The 22,902-nt window shown below is 59.8% G+C and overlaps 2 protein-coding genes across 2 annotated transcripts in view; one reads left to right on the forward strand and one right to left on the reverse strand.

Annotated features, from left to right (window-relative positions):
- Positions 1-1,270: 1,270 nt before the first annotated feature.
- Positions 1,271-11,149, reverse strand: STARD10 (StAR related lipid transfer domain containing 10). The gene is made up of 6 exons (XM_061368137.1): positions 10,959-11,149; positions 4,544-4,691; positions 4,282-4,385; positions 4,075-4,192; positions 2,537-2,589; positions 1,271-1,512 (listed from the first exon to the last, which is right to left on the reverse strand). The coding sequence occupies exons 1-6, from the start codon at positions 11,118-11,120 to the stop codon at positions 1,285-1,287; spliced, it is 813 nt and encodes a 270-aa protein (XP_061224121.1). The 5' UTR covers positions 11,121-11,149; the 3' UTR covers positions 1,271-1,284.
- The window catches only part of CLPB (ClpB family mitochondrial disaggregase), a 61,088-nt gene continuing 49,304 nt past the window's right edge, over positions 11,119-22,902 (forward strand). The window contains exons 1-4 of the mRNA XM_061368244.1: positions 11,119-11,258; positions 13,280-14,076; positions 15,355-15,406; positions 21,970-22,056. Of these exons, the coding sequence (XP_061224228.1) occupies positions 11,119-11,258; positions 13,280-14,076; positions 15,355-15,406; positions 21,970-22,056 (1,076 nt within the window). The remainder of the gene's footprint in view (positions 11,259-13,279; positions 14,077-15,354; positions 15,407-21,969; positions 22,057-22,902) is intronic.

Here is a 22,902-nt window from a genome sequence, read left to right on the forward strand (position 1 = left end):
GAGCAGAGGGAAAGGGGCTGGGGGTGCCCCACAGGCTGGGGAGCAATGGCAGGACCCCCCCTTTTCCACTTCCCACCCCCCCAAGGGCACGAGCTGAAGAGCACTTTGGGTTGGGCAGTGATGGGGATGAGGATGATGGATGTGAATGGACCGGATACCCCCCAACTCCCACACCCAATGTGGGGGGCACCCACCATGGCCCTATGGTCCCCAAGCAGTGGGGTGGCACTTAGGGGTCCCCCCCCAAAGCATTGGGTCATGTTCATGATGTGCATGAGGGACACGAGCTGTGATGGATGGGGGGCACATGGACCATAGAGCCCCATGGTGGGGGACACATGGACCATAGACCCCCATAAGGTGATGGGGACACATGGACCATAGACCCCCATGAGATGATGGAGGCACATGGACCATAGACCCCCAATAAGGTGATGGGGACACATGGACCACAGACCCCCCATGAAGTGATGGGGACACATGGACCATAGACCCCCATGAGATGATGGGGACACATGGACCATAGACCCCCATGAGGTGATGGGGACACATGGACCATAGACCCCCATGAGATAATGGGGACACATGGACCATAGACCCCCATGAGATGATGGGGACACATGGACCATAGAGCCCCATGAGATGATGGGGACACATGGACCATAGACCCCCATGAGGTGATGGGGACACATGGACCATAGAGCCCCACGAGATGATGGGGACACATGGACCATAGACCCCCATGAGATGATGGGGGCACATGGACCATAGATCCCCTATGGTGGGGGACACATGGACCATAGATCCCCATGAGATGATGGAGGCACATGGACCATAGACCCCCATGAGATGATGGGGACACATGGACCATAGACCCCCATGAGATGATGGAGGCATATGGACCATAGACCCCCAATAAGGTGATGGGGACACATGGACCATAGACCCCCATGAAGTGATGGGGACACATGGACCATAGACCCCCATGAGATGATGGGGACACATGGACCATAGAGCCCCATGAGGTGATGGGGACACATGGACCATAGAGCCCCATGAAGTGATGGGGACACATGGACCATAGACCCCCATGAGATGATGGGGACACATGGACCATAGACCCCCATGAGGTGATGGGGACACATGGACCATAGACCCCCATGAGATGATGGAGGCATATGGACCATAGACCCCCAATAAGGTGATGGGGACACATGGACCATAGACCCCCATGAAGTGATGGGGACACATGGACCCTAGAGCCCCCATAGGGATGCGTGGGGCTCAGTTGAGGCTGTCCTCGTCGCTGGCCTCGCCGCGCTCCTCCCTGCTCTCCTGGAGGGAGCTCTCGTCGATGTTCTCCAGGGAGTCCGCGTGCTGGAGCGAGAGCTCGGCCAGCGCCAGCGCCGGGAGCCGGCTCTGCTCCGGGAAGAGCCAGGGCTTGAAGTGGGGCTCGTGCCGCTGCTTCCACTCGGGGTACTTCAGGCACGCCTTGTACATCTTCCGCATGGCCTGCGGGAGCGGGAGGGACTGCATCCACATCCCCTATCCCATCCCATCCCATCCCATCCCCATTCCCATCCCCGTCCCCACCCCATCCCTTTCCCATCCCATCCCATCCCCATCCCCATCCCATCCCTTTCCCATCCCCATCCCATCCCCATCCCCATCCCATCCCCATCCCATCCCATCCCCATCCCCATCCCCATCCCATCCCAATCCCATCCCATCCCCATCCCCATCTCCATCCATCCCATCCCCATCCATCCAATCCCCATCCATCCATCTCCATCCATCCAATCCCCATCCACCCCATCTCCATCCATCCAATCCCCATCCACCCCACCCCATCCATCCAATCCCCATCCATCCCATCTCCATCCATCCATCTCCATCCATCCCATCTCCATCCATCCCCATCCCTCCATCCCCATCCCCCATCCCCATCCCCATCCCCATCCCCATCCCATCCCCATCCCTCCCCATCCCCATCCCATCCCCATCCCATCCCCTCCATCCATCCCATCTCCATCCCCATCCCCATCCCATCCCCATCCCATCCCTCCCCATCCCATCCCCATCCATTCCATCCATCCCCATCCCCATCCCATCCCATCCCCATCCCATCCCCATCTCCATCCTCATCCAATCCCCATCTCCCTCCCATCCCCATCCCGTCCCTGTCTCCATCCCCATCCCATTCCCAATCCATCCCGATCCCCATTCCAATCCTATCCCCATCCCTTCCCCATCCCCATCTGTTCCCCCTCCCCATCTCCATCCCATCCCCAATCCATCCCCATCTCCATCCTATTCCCATCCCAGCCCCATCCCATCCCCATCCCTATCCCATCCCATCTCCACCCCAATCTCCATCCCTATCCTATCCCCATCTTCATACCATCCCCCACACCATTCCCATCTCTCATCCCAATCCCATCCCCATCCTCATCCCCATCCCATCCCCATCTCCATCCCATCCTGTCCCAATCCCCATCCTATCCCAGTCCCCATCCCAAAGGCCTCCCACACTCACCTTGGGAGCCAGGAACTGTGAGGATTTGTTCACCACCCACTTGGGAAGGGAACCTGGGGGAAGAGGAGACACATTGGGGCTGGTCCCTGCCTGGGGACATCCTGTGGTGAGGGGCCTGGGTGATCCAGGGATGCTCAGCCAGGAGAAGCAGGATTCAACCCAAATTCCCATTGTAGCTTCCGGCTACTTCCCAAAAAAGCCATTTCAGCATCTTGGCCACCCCAAAAATGGACATTTCAAGAGAATGGGCCCAAAATGTTCCCTCCTGGTGCCAGTGCTCCGGTTGTATCCTGAGATGATCCCACTGCTGCCTATTGGAGCACACCTGAAGCCCACCCACCCTCCCAGCTCTGGGAAACACCCGCATCCATCCATCCCACTGTGCTGATCCCATCATCAACCTTGGAAACAGCCAGATCCATCCATCCCACTGTGCTGATCCCATCATCAACCTTGGAAACAACCAGATCCATCCATCCCACTGCACTGATCCCATCATCACCCCTGGAAACAACCAGATCATCCATCCCACTGCACTGATCCCATCATCACCCCTGGAAACAACCAGATCATCCATCCCACTGCACTGATCCCATCATCACCCCGGAAACACCCACATCCATCCATCCCACCGTGTTGATCCCATCATCAACCCTGGAAACACCCAGCTCCATCCATCCCACTGCACCGATCCCATCATTAACACTGGAGACACCCGCATCCATCCATCCCACTGCACTGATCCCATCATCAACCTTGGAAACACCCGCATCCATCCCACTGTGTTGATCCCATCACCATCACTGGAGACACCCGCATCCATCCATCCCACTGCACTGATCCCATCATCAACACTGGAGACACCCGCATCCATCCATCCCACTGCACTGATCCCATCATTAACACTAACACCCCACCACCACCCACCACACCCACAAACACAACACCCCACACCACCCACCCACCCACACGATCCCATCATAACACTGGAGACACCCGCATCCATCCATCCCACTGCACTGATCCCATCATCAACACTGGAGACACCCGCACCATCCATCCCACTGCAGATCCCATCACAACACTGGAGACACCCGCATCCATCCATCCCACTGCACTGATCCCATCATCAACACTGGAGACACCCGCATCCATCCATCCCACTGCACGATCCCATCACAACACTGGAGACACCCGCATCCATCCATCCCACTGCACTGATCCCATCATTAACACTGGAGACACCCGCATCCATCCATCCCACTGCACTGATCCCATCATTAACACTGGAGACACCCGCATCCATCCATCCCACTGTGATCCCATCATAAACACCACCACCACCCACACCCACCCACTGCACTGATCCCATCATCACTGGAAACACCCAGCTCCATCCATCCCATTGCACTGATCCCATGGTCTGTGATCCACCTCAGCTGATCCCTCAGGAGCACCCCTAACCAGAGGGTGTCTGTCCCCAAGCGTGGCCTGAGCCCTGCAGGGTGCTGGGCAGGGGATAGGGGTCCCCCCATTACCTTTGGGGTCCACCTGCGCCAGGTAGGTGATGGTGCAGCTCTTGGCCCCCGTCCCCTCGATCAGGTACCCGGTCTGGATGGAGACGGCCCGGACCATGTCCTTCCGCGGGGGGTACTTCTGCAGGGGGACATGGGGTGCGCTCAGACACCCCCCATCCACCCACCCCAGTGCAGGCAGCACCCATGGGACCCCCTCAGCGCACTCACAGGGTGCTTGACGGAGTAGTTCATGATGATGTAGTCGTTGCCCATGGGCAGCCAGGAGCGCAGCGTGATGACATCCCGGTTCTTGAGGGGCTTGGGGCACTTCCCTATGGACAGCAATGGGGAGAGACCCCTCCAAGCATAAGCAAAGATCCCACCCCATATCCCACCCTGAATGGTGCCAGGTCCCCCCGGGCACCATGGGCACCACCAGCCCCATGGCTGACGGTGCCTCCATCACCATGGGACCCATGGCCCTGCTCACAGGCGTAGTAGCCCACGTCGGAGTTGACGGTGAGCTTCCCGATGTCGAAGGTCTCGATGACGTTGGTGTCCCACTTCTTGCGGTACTCGATGTCGTGCAGCACGTCATAGAGCGTCTCTGCCGGCACGTCCCGGCACTCCATCCTGCACTGCAGCACGCCACAGTGATCCCATAGTAACACTGGAGACACCCACATCCATCCATCCCACTGCACTGATCCCATCATTAACACTGGAGACACCCGCATCCATCCATCCCACTGCACTGATCCCATCATTAACACTGGAGACACCCGCATCCATCCATCCCACTGCACTGATCCCATCATTAACACTGGAGACACCCGCATCCATCCATCCCACTGCACTGATCCCATCTTAACACTGGAGACACCCGCATCCATCCATCCCACTGCACTGATCCCATCATTAACACTGGAGACACCCGCATCCATCCATCCCACTGCACTGATCCCATCATCATCACTGGAGACACCCGCATCCATCCATCCCACTGCACTGATCCCATCATTAACACTGGAGACACCCGCATCCATCCATCCCACTGCACTGATCCCATCATCAACACTGGAGACACCCGCATCCATCCATCCCACTGCACTGATCCCATCATCAACACTGGAGACACCCGCATCCATCCATCCCACTGCACTGATCCCATCATTAACACTGGAGACACCCGCATCCATCCATCCCACCATGCTGATCCCATCATCACACTGGAGACACCCGCATCCATCCATCCCACTGCACTGATCCCATCAGCAACACTGGAGACACCCGCATCCATCCATCCCACTGCACTGATCCCATCATCAACACTGGAGACACCCGCATCCATCCATCCCACTGCACTGATCCCATCATTAACACTGGAGACACCCGCATCCATCCATCCCACTGCACTGATCCCATCATCAACACTGGAGACACCCGCATCCATCCATCCCACAGCACTGATCCCATCACAACACTGGAGACACCCGCATCCACCACCCACTGCACTATCCCATCAAACACTGGAGACACCCGCATCCATCCATCCCACTGCACTGATCCCATCATTAACACTGGAGACACCCGCATCCATCCATCCCACTGCACTGATCCCATCATCAACACTGGAGACACCCGCATCCATCCATCCCACTGCACTGATCCCATCATTAACACTGGAGACACCCGCATCCATCCATCCCACTGCACTGATCCCATCAGCAACACTGGAGACACCCGCATCCATCCCACTGCACTGATCCCATCATCAACACTGGAGACACCCGCATCCATCCATCCCACTGCACTGATCCCATCATCAACACTGGAGACACCCGCATCCATCCATCCCACTGCACTGATCCCATCATTAACACTGGAGACACCCGCATCCATCCATCCCACTGCACTGATCCCATCATCAACACTGGAGACACCCGCATCCATCCATCCCACTGCACTGATCCCATCATTAACACTGGAGACACCCGCATCCATCCATCCCACTGCACTGATCCCATCATCAACACTGGAGACACCCGCATCCATCCCACTGCACTGATCCCATCATCAACACTGGAGACACCCGCATCCATCCATCCCACTGCACTGATCCCATCATCAACACTGGAGACACCCGCATCCATCCATCCCACTGCACTGATCCCATCATTAACACTGGAGACACCCGCATCCATCCATCCCACTGCACTGATCCCATCATCAACACTGGAGACACCCGCATCCATCCATCCCACTGCACTGATCCCATCATCAACACTGGAGACACCCGCATCCATCCATCCCACTGCACTGATCCCATCATTAACACTGGAGACACCCGCATCCATCCATCCCACTGCACTGATCCCATCATCAACACTGGAGACACCCGCATCCATCCATCCCACTGCACTGATCCCATCATCAACACTGGAGACACCCGCATCCATCCATCCCACTGCACTGATCCCATCATTAACACTGGAGACACCCGCATCCATCCATCCCACTGCACTGATCCCATCATCAACACTGGAGACACCCGCATCCATCCATCCCACTGCACTGATCCCATCATTAACACTGGAGACACCCGCATCCATCCATCCCACTGCACTGATCCCATCAGCAACACTGGAGACACCCGCATCCATCCATCCCACTGCACTGATCCCATCATTAACACTGGAGACACCCGCATCCATCCATCCCACTGCACTGATCCCATCAGCAACTCTGGAGACACCCAGCTCCATCCATCCCACTGCACTGATCCCATCATCAGCACTGGAGACACCCGCATCCATCCATCCCACTGCACTGATCCCATCAGCAACACTGGAGACACCCGCATCCATCCATCCCACTGCACTGATCCCATCATTAACACTGGGCATCCATGGGGGTACCCAGATGGCCATGGAGACCCCTAAGAAGGAGGGGGCCATGGGAGCCCCCGAGTGAGGAGGGGACCATGGACCACCCATGAGGGTCCTTCTCATGCTTCTCACACCCAATGGGGCTGGATCCCAACCAGCAGCTCAGCCCAGTCAGGCCCAGTTTGGCACTGGGGCCACGGCTGGTGCATGGCACCGGTCATGGGGGGACAGCTTGGGAACATGAGGGGAAGAAAGGGGGAGCCACGGCCCCATCCTCCTGCACCCGGCTGTGCCCAAGCTGGGACCCGGGGTCAGCCCCACCAAAGGCCTCCAGGTCCAGCTCATCCCAATGGTGGCCCCGGACACTCCTGGGCCCCAGAGCTGGGGCTGGATTAGGGTGAAGGAGCTGGAGCCTGGCCCCAACCCCATGGAGCGCCTCTCCAACCCCTTGGAGCCCATTTCCGACCCCATAGAGCCCATATCCGACCCCATGGAGCCCATCTCCAACCCTATGGAGACCATCTCTGACCCCATGGAGACCATCTCCCACCCTATGGTGCCCATCTCCAACCCCATGGAGCCCATCTCCAACCCCATGGAGACCATCTCTGACCCCATGGAGACCATCTCCAACCCCATGGAGCCCATCTCCAACCCCATGGAGCCCATCTCCAACCCCATAGAGCCCATTTCCGACCCCATGGAGCCCCTCTCCAACCCCATAGAGCCCATCTCCAACCCCATAGAGCCCATCTCCAACCCCATAGACCCCATCTCCAACCCCATGGAGCCCATCTCCAACCCCATGGAGCCCCTCTCCAACCCCATAGAACCCATCTCCAACCCCATACAGCCCATCTTCAACCCCATGGAGCCCATCTCCAACCCCATAGAACCCATATCCAACCACATACAGCCCATCTCCAACCCCATACAGCCCATCTCCAACCCCATGGAGCCCATCTCCAACCCCATAGAGCCCATCTCCAACCCCATGGAGCCCATCTCCAACCCCATGGAGCCCCTCTCCAACCCCATAGAGCCCCTCTCCCACCCTATGGAGCCCATCTCCGACCCCATGGAGCCCATCTCCGACCCCTAGAGCCCATCTCCAACCCCATGGAGCTCATCTCCAACCCCATGGAGCCCATTTCCACCCCATGGAGCCCATCTCCAACCCCATGGAGCCCACCTCTGACCCCATAGACCCCATTTCCAACCCCATAGAGCCCATCTCCAACCCCATGGAGCCCATCTCCAACCCCACAGACCCCATCTCCAACCCCATGGAGCCCATCTCCAACCCCATAGAGCCCATCTCCAACCCCATAGACCCCATCTCCAACCCCATGAAGCCCATCTCCGACCCCATAGACCCCACCTCCAACCCCATAGAGCCCATCTCCAACCCCATAGACCCCATCTACAACCCCATAGAGCCCCTCTCTGACCCCATGGAGCCCATTTCCAACCCCATGGAGCCCATATCCCACCCCACCTTTCCCATCTGCTCCTCAGTCACCCCCCCCCATCAGCCACCATCTGGTCCAGTCTCAGCCCCTCACATCCGTGACCCCCATCTCCCACCCGCATGGGCCGGGCTGGATGCGGTCCCTGGGGACCTGGAATGTGAATGGGAGAGGGGCCGGGCCACAGCCTTGGGTCAATATTGACTCTATGGGGTGAGGAGGAGGAGGAAGGAGCCACCCGGTGCCATTGGCTCTGCCCCAGGCAAGAGGTGCCCACAGCCTCCCCATGATGCCCCCCCCATGCCCGGAGCAGGACCCATGGCCATGGGTGCATCCACGGGGGTCATTAAGCTCATTACAGAGCCCCGTTCATTAGCGACCATCACAAGGGTCATAAGGAACAAGCAGGGACCTGTGGGAACAGCTCCAACCCCATCCCATGGGATGGGCCCTTCCCTAGGGCAGCATCTCCCTGCATCCACCAGGATGGGATGGAGAAGGGGGGGGATCCCAAATGGTGTCCCCCATCTTTGGGATCACTGAATGCCCCATCCCATGTCCCAAGGATGAATCACAACCTTTTTGTTCCCAGCCTGCTGGCAAACAGGTTAGACCAGAGCCACATTCCTGATGGGAAAAGAGGAGATGCCAAAGAGGGGTGGGAGCTTTGGGGTGAACCCCATGGCCATCCATGAAACCCAACCGGAGCATCCCATCCTGGAGCCTGGCTGTGCCCCCTGGACCCTGATGCTGCCCAGTGCCACTGCACACACACACACACACAGAGAGCATCCATATGGGATCATCCATCAGGATCTTCCCAAGCAGGATGCAGGCAGGAAGGGGCTGGGGGTACCGGGACAGGCAGGGAAGGGCATGGGGATGGGATGGGTGAGGGATGGTGCCGGGTACAAACTGCCCCTGGTGGGAACGCGCTGGACCAGGACATCCTGGTGCACACCTTGGGATGGTTCCCAGGCACGGCGGAGGACGTGGCACAACCGGATTGTCGGGATGGGCAGGGAATGGGCAGGGAATGGGCAGGGAACAGGAAGGGAACAGGCAGGGGACAGGCAGGGAACAAGCAGGGGACAGGCAGGGAACAGGCAGGGAACAGGCAGGGAACAAGCAGGGAACAGGCAGGGAACAGGCAGGGGACAGGCAGGGAACAGGCAGGGAACAAGCAGGGGACAGGCAGGGAACAGGCAGGGGACAGGCAGGGAACAGGGAGGACACCCCCAGTCCCCCCCTGCCCACACAGCAGCGCCCCAATCCCACCGGAGCCGCTTTGGGATGCAGGAACACCCCAAAAGCCATCAGCAGAGTTTGGGGGGGGGGGCTCAGTGTGGGGAGCGGGATGTGCTGCCCCACAGAGCCAGGCCCAGCACAACCTGCCCATGGTGACACCACGGTGATGGGCGCTCGGTGCCCCCAAAACCTCCTCGTTGGGGCTCACTGTGACAGCACCGATGGCCATTGACACCCCTTGTCCCCAAGCACCCCTCCAGGCTCTGCCACAGCAGCGCTGGGAGCCAACAGAGGCGATTCCCAGTGGGATTCCCAATGGGAACCGGGACCAACCGGTGCCACCACCCCAGTGTTCGGTGCCTGCGGAACCGATGCCACCCCATGGCACAGGGCAAGGGCCAGCACCATAGGGACCACAAGGACCCCACAGCTCCCCCATGCAGTGAGCCCTATGGGGGGGACCCCATCACCCCCCTGCAACTCCCCAGTCCCCCCTTGTCACTGGGGTCCCTGTTTGCAATGGGGAACGGCTCAGCCAGGTCCCTGCTCGCCCCCGGGGGGGGCTGCATCACTTGAGGGTCCCCAACTTGCCCCAGGGTCCCCACTAACCCCTGGGGTCCCCCCTTGCCACAGGGTCCCTGCTTGCACCCCGCTCCTGCTCACCCCCATGGTCCACACTTACTTTGGGGTCCCCCCTTGCCCCACGGTGCTGCATCGCTTGAGGGACCCACTCGCTGTAGGGACCCTGCTGTAGGGTCCCCACTTGCTGTGGCGTCCCTGCTCACCCCAGGGGGCTCCATCACCCCCTAACCCCCACTCACTTTGGGGTCCCCCCTTCCTTCAGGTCGCTGCATCACCCCCAAGTCCCACCTTATGTGGGGTCCCCCCTTGCTTCTGGATACTGGATCCCTTTAGGGACCCCACTCACTTTGGGGTCCCCCCTTCCTTCAGGTCACTGCATCACCCCCAAGTCCCACCTTATGTGGGGTCCCCCCTTGCTTCTGGACACTGGATCCCTTGAGGCTCCCCACTCGCTGTGGGGTCCCCCCTCACCCCAGGGTGCTCCATCACCCTCCAAGTCCCATTCACTGCGGGGTCCCCCCTTACCCCTAGGTGCAGCATCACCCCACAAGGGTCCCCACTTCCCTCCAGCCCCAGAGGCATCCCCCCCCCCCCCCGCTACCCCCGCTGCCGGTTCCCGTTCCCATTCCCGATCCCGTTCCCATTCCCGTTCCCATTCCCATTCCCGTTCCCGTTCCCATTCCCGATCCCGATCCCGATCCCGATCCCGATCTCTCACCTTGATCTTATGGAGGTCGCGCTCGGGTTCGCGGAGCTGCACCCACACCGCCACCCCCCCCTTGCTGTAGGTGAGGCTCCAGCCGCTCTCGGACTCGCACTGCGCTCGGAACGCGCCGAAGTCGCGATCGTCGGGGATGTGGACGCTGTCGCGACCCGACATGGTCCGGTCCGCTCCGATCCCTTCCGGTCCGCTCCGATCCGATCCGTTCCGATCCGTTCCGATCCGATCCGATCCGATCCGGTCCCGCCGCCCCCCCCCCAACTACAGCGGCGGCGGCGGCGGCATCCCCGGTGCGCGGTGCGCGATGGGCAGGGGCGGGACCGGGAGCGCGGGGCGGGGCGGGGCGGGGCGGGATCAGGACCGGAGGGGGGTGCACCGGGGCGCGCGCAGAGATGCGCGCAGCCGTTGCGCGGGCACCCGCACTGCGCACGCGAACGCGCGTGTACAGACATGAACGTACGGGGGCGCACGCGTGGCCTTCACGGGCATCACCGCAGGGATGCGCGCAGGGACACGCGTGCGCAGCGGCACATGCGTGAGTGCGCTGACACATGGGGGCGTGCGCACGGGTGTGCGCACAGGCGCGGACACGGATGCACGCGTATGTGCATACATACATACATGTGCATGCACACACATGTGCACTAATACAGGCATGCACATACATGTGCACTAATATCTGCATGCACACACAGGTATGTACATGCATGCACACACATGTGCACTAATACAGGCATGCACATACATGTGCACTAATATCTGCATGCACACATAGGTATGTACATGCATGCACACACATGTGCACTAATACAGGCATGCACACACATGTGCACTAATACCTGCATGCACACACAGGCATGTACATGCATGCACACACATGTGCACTAATACCTGCATGCACACACAGGTATGTACATGCATGCACACATGTGCACTAATACAGGCATGCACACACAGGCATGTACATGCATGCACACACATGTGCACTAATACAGGCATGCACACACAGGTATGTACATGCATGCACACACATGTGCACTAATACAGGCATGCACACACAGGTATGTACATGCATACACACACATGTGCACTAATACAGGCATGCACACAAGTGATTCACAGATGTGCACACACACATGTACTTACATGCATGTGCAGTGTCTTGTACATGCATGCACACACATGCACTCATATGCACATGAATGTGTGCACATTCAGGCATGTATGTGCATGTACACATATGGGCACTCATACACACAGACATGCACACACCCTGGCATGTGTGTGCATGCACACACATGATTCACAGACATGCACACACACATTTATTCATGCACATCCATGCACACACACGTGCACTCATGCACACAGGCACTCACACACAGGCACGTATGCACATGTGCACACAGGATTCACACACATACATACATGTGCATTCACACTCATATGCATGTGCAGACACATGCATTCACATACATGCACTGACATGTGCACACATGGATGCACTCACACACTCACACACACGTGCGCACACAGGGAGCACCTGCACTTGTGCATGCCCTGCATGGGTGAGCCAAGGGCTCAGGCTGAGCCTGCAGTGCTTGTGCACACGTGTGTGGGTGCACATGTGTGTGAGTTCACATGTGCACCTGTGCCGCTGCATGCACGTGCCCATGTGTGTGCATGTACATGCGTGAACAGATGTGTATGCAGCTGTTTGTGCCTGTACATGCATGTTCACGTGACTGCACATGTATGTGCGTGTATGTGCATCCTCTGTGCCCATGCATGTCCATGACTGTATGCTCATGCGTGAGTGCATGCGTGTGTGTGTGCATGCCCCATGTGTGAGTACATGTGTACATGCATATGTATGCTCCCCTATGCACGCATACATGTGTGTGAGTGCTTACATACGTGCACTCCTCTGCATGTGCATGTATGCAGGCGCAATCCTATGCGCGGGATTGCCTGTGTGCATGTGTGTACGTGCACGTGTGTATGAGCACATGCGTGTGCATGTGCACACATGTGTATGAGCACATGTGCAGGTACACGTGTATAAGCACATATGTATGTACACACGTGTGCATGTGTATGTCTGTGTATGTACACACGTGTATGAGCACATGTGTATGTACATACGTGTATGACCACCTGTGTGTATGTGCACACGTGTGTATGAGCACATGTGTGTGCATGTGCACACGTGTGTATGAGCACATGTGTATGTACATACGTGTATGCGCACGTGTGTGCATGTGCACACGTGTGTACGTGCACATGTGTGTTTACGTACACACGTGTGTGTCCGCTAGTGGCTGCGCCAGCAGGCCCAGGCGGGTCTCGAACCCGCGGCTCCACCCCTTCCTTTTCCCGGCATGCCCCGGAAGCGGGGCGGTGCCCCGGCACCCCCTGGGTGTTGTAGTCTGCATCGGCGCCATTAACACAACGGGGGCTGCGGCGGGGGACTACAACTCCCAGCAGGCTTTGCGCAGCTGCCGCTCTTGTTGCGCCGGCTTGCCGGCTGCCGCCATCTTGCTTCACCGGCCTCCAGCTGCTCGGAGCGGGGTTCCGGAGGCACCGGCGGCGCACACCGGGACGATGCTGACCTCCCTCGCGGCCCGCCCGCCGCCACCGGGGCTGGCGCGGCTCCTGCGGGCGCGGCCGGGGCTGGCGCCGTCGCTGGCGGCCCCCGGGGCTGAGCCGGCCGCGGTGGCTGAGGGGGCAGGGGGCGCCGGGCCGCGGCTGCTGGAGGACTGGGCCGCCAGGGGGCGCCAGCGCTCCGCGCCACAGAGTCTGGGGGTGTCATGGCGGGGGCAAGGCCCCGGGGGGCGCCCCCTGTCAGTGGGGCCAGGCCCCAAGGGGTCCCCTTTAGCAGTGGGGCCAGGCCCCATGGGGACCCCCATGGCTGAGCAGCAGCTCCCGGGGCCGCCCCCCCCGCAGCCCGGCCCGGTGCCCGCCGTGCCCCGTGGAGCGCCGCCACCCTGGGCTGTGGGTGTGCAGCGCCGGCGGCCCCATGGAGGGGAGCCCGAGGGGCGCCGCCGCGGAGCGCTGCTGCCCGGCCTGGCCGCGGCCCTGGCCCTCTGCTACCTGCGGGACCGGCGGTCCAAGGGTGACTATCGCTGCTCGGCCCGGCGGGGACGGGGTGTGGGATAGCGGGGGGCAATGGGGAGGTTCTGGAGGAGGGAAGGGAGCGAGGCCGGAGGAGGGCACGGAGCTGCTGCGAGGGCTGGAGCAGCTCTGCTCTGGAGCCAGGCTGAGAGAGCTGGGCTGGGGCAGCCTGGAGAAGAGAAGGCTCCTGAAGGGGAGACCTGAGAGCAGCTCCAGTGCCTAAAGGGGCTGCAGGAAAGCTGGAGAGGGGCTTGGGACAAGGGCCTGTAGGGACAGGCCAAGGGGAATGGCTTGAACCTGCCCGAGGGGAGACTGAGCTGAGCTCTTAGGCAGAAGCTCTTCCCTGTGAGGGTGCTGAGGCGCTGGCACAGGGTGCCCAGAGAAGCTGTGGCTGCCCCATCCCTGGCAGTGCTCAAGGCCAGGTTGGACACAGGGGCTTGGAGCAAGCTGCTCCAGTGGAAGGGGTCCCTGCCCGTGGTTTTAGATGAGCTTTAAGGTCCCTTCAGACCCCTATGGCTTTGGGTGCTGGTGCCCCAAGAGAGCGATGCTCAGTGCAGTGTTTGCCTGCTCTGAGGAGATCCCGTTAAAGACACAAAGCAGAGGCTGGGAAAGGGCAGGACAAGGGGCAAGAGCCGGAAGCAGCGCAGGGCTGGGGTCCCTGGGGGGATGTCCCCGCAGCCCCATGCCCCTGCAGGGCTGTGCCGGTCCCAGCGCTGGGGAGCCCCCTCGGGGGCTGCCCGTACCCTCAGCAGCCAGGAGGTGTCGCTGCAGCTCCATGGGGGTGCTGGGCTTGCTCGGGTCCTCCCGTTGGGAGTCACTTGGGGCCTTGCTGGAGCCTCTCCTGCCTCATCCCTGTGTGGCCCTGCAGGACCTTCCCCCCTCTGCTCCAGTCATTCCCAGCCCCATCCCATGGTGGCTGCAGAGGCAGGGACCGGCAGCACCCCCAGTGGGTGAGGAGGGGTTCCCTGGGGATACGGGAGAGGCCAGGATGGAGCCGTTCACACCCCTATGGCCATGGAGGTGCTCCCGGGGCATCTCTGCTGTTAGGATGCAGCAGGCAGGGAGCTGCTGAGCACGGAATCCCGGGATGGGTTGGGATGAAGGGAGCTTAAAGCTCATCTAAAACCATGGACAGGGACCCCTTCCACTGGAGCAGCTTGCTCCAAGCCCCTGTGTCCAACCTGGCCTTGAGCACTGCCAGGGATGGGGCAGCCACAGCTTCTCTGGGGCTGTGGGGCTGCTCCCTGTGAACTCATTCCCATTCTTTCTCCCTTTGCAGAGGATGCTCTGCTGGAAGCTGTGAGGATCAATGATGTTCCGGAGGTCAGCAGGTGAGCAGGGCTGCTGGGATGCTGTGTAACCTTATCTGGGTGTTCCTGCTCCGCAGGGGGATTGCACTGGATGAGCTTTTGAGGTCCCTTCCCATCTCTACCATACTGTGATGCTGTGATGCTGCTGCTGCCACCCAGGGGCTGGGGAGGCCACCGAGCTCTGTCAGCCCTTGGCAAGGGTGGCCTTGTCCTTTGTGCCTGCTGTGGCTCACATGTGGCAGTGTCTGGGCAGGTATCCCAAGGGATGCTGCTCCTGCAGCCCTTGGAGCACTCAGCTCCCCAGCTTGGATCCCCATGGGTCAGAGGGATGAGAGCACGGTGCAGGGTGCCCAGAGGAGCTGTGGCTGCCCCATCCCTGGCAGTGCTCAAGGCCAGGTTGGACACAGGGGCTTGGAGCAAGCTGCTCCAGTGGAAGGGGTCCCTGCCTGTGGCTTTAGATGAGCTTTAAGCTCCCTTCATCCCAACCCATCCCATGACTCCCTCCCAGTTGTGCTCCATGGGGAGCTGCCTCCATGCAGCACCCCTGTGCCTGTGCTGCCGCCTCTCCCTGCTGCATCCCGCCTCTCCCTGCTGCATCCCACCTCTCCCTGCTGCATCCCACCTCCCCCTGCTGCATCCCACCTCTCCCTGCTGCATCCCACCTCTCCCTGCTGCATCCCGCCTCTCCCTGCTGCATCCCACCTCTCCCCGCTGCATCCCACCTCTCCCCGCTGCATCCCACCTCTCCCCGCTGCATCCCGCCTCTCCCTGCTGCATCCCTCCTCTCCCTGCTGCATCCCGCCTCTCCCTGCTCCCTTCCCTGCATCCCCTCTCCCGCTGCTCCCGCCCTCCCTGCTGCATCCCACCTCCCCTGCTGCATCCCACCTCCCCCTGCTGCATCCCGCCTCTCCTGCTGCATCCCACCTCTCCCTGCTGCATCCCACCTCTCCCTGCTGCATCCCACCTCTCCCTGCTGCATCCCACCTCTCCCTGCTGCATCCCACCTCTCCCTGCTGCATCCCACCTCTCCCTGCTGCATCCCACCTCTCCCTGCTGCATCCCACCTCTCCCTGCTGCATCCCGCCTCTCCCTGCTGCATCCCACCTCTCCCTGCTGCATCCCGCCTCTCCCTGCTGCATCCCACCTCTCCCTGCTGCATCCCACCTCTCCCCGCTGCATCCCACCTCTCCCTGCTGCATCCCACCTCTCCCTGCTGCATCCCACCTCTCCCTGCTGCATCCCGCCTCTCCCTGCTGCATCCCACCTCTCCCTGCTGCATCCCACCTCTCCCTGCTGCATCCCACCTCTCCCTGCTGCATCCCTCCCTGCTGCATCCGCCTCTCCCTGCTGCATCCCACCTCTCCCTGCTGACCCTCTCCCTGCTGCATCCCCCCTCTCCCTGCTGCATCCCGCCTCTCCCTGCTGCATCCCACCTCTCCCTGCTGCATCCCACCTCTCCCTGCTGCATCCCACCTCTCCCTGCTGCATCTCACCTCTCCCTGCTGCATCCCACCTCTCCCTGCTGCATCCCGCCTCTCCCTGCTGCATCCTGCCTCTCCCTGCTGCATCCCACTTCTCCCTGCTGCATCCCACCTCTCCCTGCTGCATCCCTGCTCCTGAACCCTGTGCCCAAGGGAAAGGGGAGGCTGCCCCAGTGATGCTCTCTGTGGGTTTAGGCTCATTGCAGCTCTGATAAGGTAACACAGAGGCTGCAGGGCCGAGCTCCCATGCACTCAGGCCTCACAGCGTGATGGGGATGCTCACTGCATGCTGCCAGCACCCGTGGCCTCAGGCCAGGCCAGCAGGGCCATGCTGGTGCTCTCAGTGCTCTCAGTGCTTGTTGATGCTGTTCACTCCTGCATCCTCTCACATCAGAGGTGATGGGAAGCAGCCCCCTCATGGTTGTCATTGCCAGACCCTGCTGCCTCGCTCTGCTGTCTGATGCTGGGGTACTTGCCTTGCCTGCTGCAGCACTGCATCAGGGACCCCGTTCAGGTGGCACCTCCCTATGGCCCCTTTGTGCATTATAGCAGTGAGGAGGAAACACATGGGAGAGGATGCTGTGAGGTACCCCCATTTCCAGGCCATCCCTTAAGTCATAAATGGCCTTAACTGAGGAGGGAGAAGAGAGCAGAGAGAGGCTCCAGGAAGCAGGGAATGGAAGAGCTTTGAGGACTGTGGCCCTCATCCCACAGAGCTGTGTTCTCTCTATTGGAAGAGATGAGATCCCCTAAAGATCCCCTGTGGGATGATGGGGTTCTAGGAATCACCCCTAGGATGCCCATGGGAGCCTCATGGAGCTCAACCAGGCCAAGGGCAAGGTCCTGTCCTTGGGTTGGGGCAATCCCAGCACAAACCCAGGCTGGGGACGATGGGATGGAGCCTGAGGAGAAGGAATTGGGGGTTCCCATCCCTGGCAGTGCTCAAGGCCAGGTTGGACACAGGGGCTTGGAGCAAGCTGCTCCAGTGGAAGGGGTTGGGAATGGAGGTGCTTTAAGATCCCTTCATCCCAAACCAGTCTGGGATTCTATGAACTTGTGTGACCATTGCCTTTGGAGCAAACCAGCCCTTCCCACCCATGTACAGATGGGAACACTGAATGAGCATCAATACTTCAATTCCCCTCAACCTCAGTGATTCCAAGTGTTTGGAAGCGAAGGAAGAAGCAGAGCCAGGGAGAACAACTGCCTCCATCCCCCTGTGTTCCTATAACAGTGATTCTCCCTGTTCCAGCCTGGTTCCTTCCCAAGCACCCACCAAAGAGCAGGCTCAGAGCAGAGCATCCTCCTGCATGAGGCTGATGGAGCAGTGACTCATGGAAACACAGAGCCTGTGGCCCCATTCCCAGCAGCAGGCACCAGCCCAAGTCCGATCAGGCTGTGCTTCCCAGTGAGGAGCAGCGTGAGCTGGACCCCCACAGCCCCCTGCCTCAGTCCACTGGGAGATGCCATCTCCCATTGGTGTGTTCCCCCCCCTGCAGCGTTCCCATTGGGATCAGCTGCAGGATGCTGGTGTGGGCTGTGCTCCGGAGCAGGGGATGCACACAACTGCTGCCCTGCCATGGGAGTGCCTCTATCCCATGGGATTGGCCTGCTCCTGGCACATGGAGCTGAAGGGTCCCAGTCTGGGTGCGCTGCTCACTGGTGGTGTTGTGGGCTGGGGAGCAAGGATGCTCTTGTGGAAGGGGCTGATCCCTTCTGCTCTGAGCACACCTGAGGTACCAGGCATGGAGAGCGCTCCCAGTGCAGTGTGGACCATGCAGTTATGGAGTGCTTGGGGTTGGAGCTCATCCAGCTCAGCCTGGACAGGAGAAGGCTCCTAAGGGGAGACCTGAGAGCAGCCCCAGTGCCTAAAGGGGCTGCAGGAAACCTGGAGAGGGGCTTGGGACAAGGGATGCAGGGATGGGAGGAGGAGGAATGGCTTCAACCTGGAAGAGGGAAGAGTTCGATGGGACATTGGGATGAAGCTCTTCCCTGTGAGGGTGCTGAGGCGCTGGCACAGGGTGCCCAGAGAAGCTGTGGCTGCCCCATCCCTGGCAGTGCTCAAGGACACAGGGGCTTGGAGCAAGCTGCTCCAGTGGAAGGGGTCCCTGCTGTGGGTTTAGATGGGCTTTAAGCTCCCTTCATCCCAACCCATGCCAGGATTCCTTGATCCGGTTCCTTCATCCTGTTTGCAAGAGCAAAGCCTTCTCCTAGAGCTGAGGCATCTCCCAGTGTGGATGTGGGCTGGAGTTTGGTGTCCCCCATGCCTGCATCTCTGTGTCCCCATCATGTGGGTCCTCCCTCCCTGTGCTCCCCCCTGCTCCCATCCAGGAGCTGTCTCCTTCCTGAATCCTGCCCTTCTGAGGGCTTCCCTTCTGGACATCCCCTTCCACCCTTGCCCTTGGCCATCACCTCTCCTCGTGCCCCTGTTGGTCCTGTGTGCTTTAGGGATGCATTGGGAGCCATGGGCCTGATGCTGCTCCTCTGCTTTGTCCCTTCCACCCCTTGAGTGTGGGGTCGTGTGTGTTCCCCCAGGGGTGACCATGGGTGCTTGAGGAGCAGATGGGAGCCAGCACCCGCATCAGAGCAGCTTCCAGTGTGTGAAGGGGGCTATAAGGATGCTGGGGAGGGACTCTTCATTAGGGACTGCAGTGATAGGACAAGGGGTGATGGGTTCAGACTGAAACAGGGGGAGTTTAGATTGGATCTAAGGAAGAAGTTCTTTAATGTGAGGGTGCTGAGGCACTGGAATGGGTGCCCAGGGAGGTTGTGAATGCTCCATCCCTGGCAGTGTTCAAGGCCAGGTTGGACAGAGCCTTGGGTGCCATGGGTTAGTGTGAGGTGTCCCTGCCCATGGCAGGGGGTTGGAACTGGGTGATGTTAAGGTCCTTTCCAACCCAACCCATTCTATGGTTCTATGATCACATCCAGCCCCCCCTTGCACCAGCTCCACCTTCTCCCTGTGCTCCTTCCCCTGTCCCTGTGCTTCCATGCCCGCAGCCGTTGTTGCCTTGGGATGCTTTCACCCTCCCGCTGGTGCAAAGGGCCCATCCCAAGGGGTCCCCCCCCCCTTTCCCTACCCTCACCCACAGCACCCATTGTTGGGGTGGGGGGGGGCTAAGTTCAAGTGTGCAGCCCCGGGTCCTGCAGCTGGCAGGAGGGAGGCGCTGAGCACAAAGTCAAACATGGCCCTGGGCCCCGTGTCAGGGGCGCTCACCCAGAACCTGCCCATGGAGGGCAATGGGGCCATCCATCTGCCAGCCCCGCCGGCCCCGGGATCAAAGGGCTCCCAGAGGGAGCGGCCCACAGAGAGCTGGGTGCTGCGAGCAGGGGGTGGTGCTCTGAGCGGGGTGATGGGGCTGTGGGAGTGATGGGATCACTGGGTGAACACATAGCCCAGAGTGGGTGCCCTGTATTTGGGTCCATTGTGGCTGTTCCACTGCATCACCCCTGCTCCTGCATCACTGCACCCAACCCTACTGCTGGTTGTGAGGGTGCCATAGCAGTAAAGCAGGAGCTCAATGGTAACAGCAGTTCCCTTGCCCAGAGATGCTGTAGAGCTGCTGAGCATCCTTCACCAGCAGCACCAGTGTGGGGATGCTGGTGATGTGATACGGGGGACTCCTGCACTGCATCCTGTGGTGTTCATGGTGCTTGTAATGATGGAGAGTCCTCAATGGCAAGCTATGGGGTGAATGGGAGTATCTGTGATTGAGGCCTGCAGCAGCAGGGTATCAGAATGGTTTGGGCTCAAGGGACCCTAAAGCTCATCCAGTTCAGCCTGGATAAGAGAAGGCTCCTGAGCAGGTCCAGTGCTGCAGGAGAGGGGCTTGGCACAAGGGCAAGGGGATGGTCCCCATCCCTTGCTGGGCTCACTGGTCTGGGGGATCCAGGGCTGCCTCTTACCCCATCAGTGCCTCCTTTCCCAGCCCAAGGAGCATCCTTCCAGGCAGCACCTGGTGCACAGATGGAGCCTGGTGTGGATTTCCCCCTGCGGCCCTGGGTGCAGCAGGAGGTGATGGCTCTGACCTGTGGCCATGGAGCCGAGGCCCAGCCCTGTCCCCTCGCTGTTGTGAGTGCAAACAGGCCCCGTCTGCAGCGCTGCAATGGGAGCTGATCCATGCAGATAGCGATCTGCCATCACCGGGGCATCCAGCCGTATCCCGTGCTCATGGGGATGGGGATGCTTCCGGGCTGCACATGGAGATGCTGCTGTGCTCTTGGGCATCTGCGTGCAGGTGGGACAAGGAGACAGCAGCAGGATGGAGCTGGTGGTGTGCAGATGGGTGTAAGCATCCTGCAGGGGAGCCTGTTCTGCTGCCATGGGGGATGAGACTCCTCTGGAGCCAGGACACAGGAGCTCTGATTCCCTGTCAAACACTTCATTCTCCTTACACTTTGAACTGTAACCCTGGTGGATAGAGCTTAAACCTTGTGGTGGTGCTGGAGATCATAGAGGGAGGTCAGAGAATGGTTTGGGATGAAGGGAGCTTCATCCATCCAGCTCGAGTCTGCTCAGGGGAGCAGGACGGGGTTAGGGAATGGATGCAAAGGTTGGGAATGAGGACAGAGGACATTGGGGCTGTTGAGGCTGGAGAAGAGAAGCTGCGTGGAGACCTCAGAGCAGCTTCCAGTGTCTGAAGGGGGCCTATAGGGATGCTGGGGATGGACTCTTCATTAGGGACTGCAGTGATAGGACAAGGGGTGATGGGTTCAGACTGAAACAGGGGAAGTTTAGGTTGGAAATAAGGAAGAAGTTCTTCCCTGTGAGGGTGCTGAGGCACTGGAATGGGTGCCCAAGGAGGTTGTGAATGCTCCATCCCTGGCAGTGCTCAAGGCCAGGTTGGACACAGGGGCTTGGAGCAAGCTGCTCCAGTGGAAGGGGTCCCTGCCCATGGCAGGGGTTGGAGCTGGAGGTGCTTCAAGGTCCCTTCACCCCAACCCATTCCCTGGTGATGTGATGAGGAGGAGGGGTTCAATCCAGTTCCCCCATTGGTTTTCTCAGCTGCCCTGGAGCAGGTTCCTATAAAGGAGCCGATTCCCCCCATAACCTTGGCCTGGTTTCTCTGTGTCCTCTCCTGACCCTGTCCCTCTTCCACCCAGGCTCCTGGTGGACGGCGTGGACGTGAACGCAAGGCACAGGCTGGGCTGGACGGCGCTCATGGTGGCAGCCATCAGCAGGAACTCCAGGTAGGTTCCACCTTCCCTCAGCATCCCCATCACTGGGGGGGGGTCCCTGTAGGCTGCTCCAGCTGCCCATGGGGTGGGACATCCAGCTGGGATGTGGTGTTGGGCTGAACCTGGGGCATTGGACATGGAGGCAGGTGAGTGCTGAGCAGGCAGGGCTGTCCCATAGCAGCATCCATGGACAGCGTGACCATGAGCCGACGCTGTGCCCTTGTGGCCAAGGAGGCCAATGGCATCCTGGGGTGTATTAGAAGGGGGTGGTCAGTAGGTCGAGAGAGGTTCTCCTTCCCCTCTACTCTGCCCTGGTGAGACCCCATCTGGAATACTGGGTCCGGTTCTGTGCCCCTCAGTTCAAGAAGGACAGGGACCTGCTGGAGAGAGTCCAGCGCAGGGCAACTGAGATGATGAAGGGAGTGGAGCATCTCCCTTATGAGGAGAGACTGAGGGAGCTGGGTCTCTATAGTTTGGAGAAGAGGAGACTGAGGGGTGACCTTATTAGTGTATATAAATATATAAAGGGGGAGTGTCCCGAGGATGGAGCCAGGCTCTTCTCAGTGGCAAACAATGATAGGACAAGGGGCAATGGGTACAAACTGGAACACAAGAGGTTCCACTTAAACTCCTTCTCAGTGAGGTGACAGAACACTGGACCAGGCTGCCCAGGGAGGTTGTGGAGTCTCCTTCTCTGGAGCCATTCAAAACCCGTTCCTGTGTAACCTTATCTGGGTGTTCCTGCTCTGCAGGGGGATTGGACTGGATGAGCTTTTGGGGTCCCTTCCCATGTCTAACATACTGTGATGCTGTGATGCTGTGATGCCGTGATCCCTGAGCCTCGGGAAGCTCCCATAG

The sequence above is a fragment of the Neopsephotus bourkii genome, unplaced genomic scaffold (genome assembly GCF_033783945.1).
Source record: "Neopsephotus bourkii isolate Nb327-2 ecotype Australia unplaced genomic scaffold, CSIRO-AGI_Nbou_v1 NB_10, whole genome shotgun sequence".
Lineage (NCBI taxonomy): Eukaryota > Metazoa > Chordata > Aves > Psittaciformes > Psittacidae > Neopsephotus > Neopsephotus bourkii.

Coding starts and splice junctions, on each gene's coding strand:
- STARD10 (XM_061368137.1), bottom strand. CDS start 11,120: ATGTCGGGTCGCGACAGCGTCCACATCCCCGACGATCGCGACTTCGGC. Junction 4,386..4,543: donor CGACGTGGGCTACTACGCCT/GTGAGCAGGGCC, acceptor TGCTGTCCATAG/GGAAGTGCCCCAAGCCCCTC. Junction 1,513..2,536: donor CACAGTTCCTGGCTCCCAAG/GTGAGTGTGGGA, acceptor CCGCTCCCGCAG/GCCATGCGGAAGATGTACAA.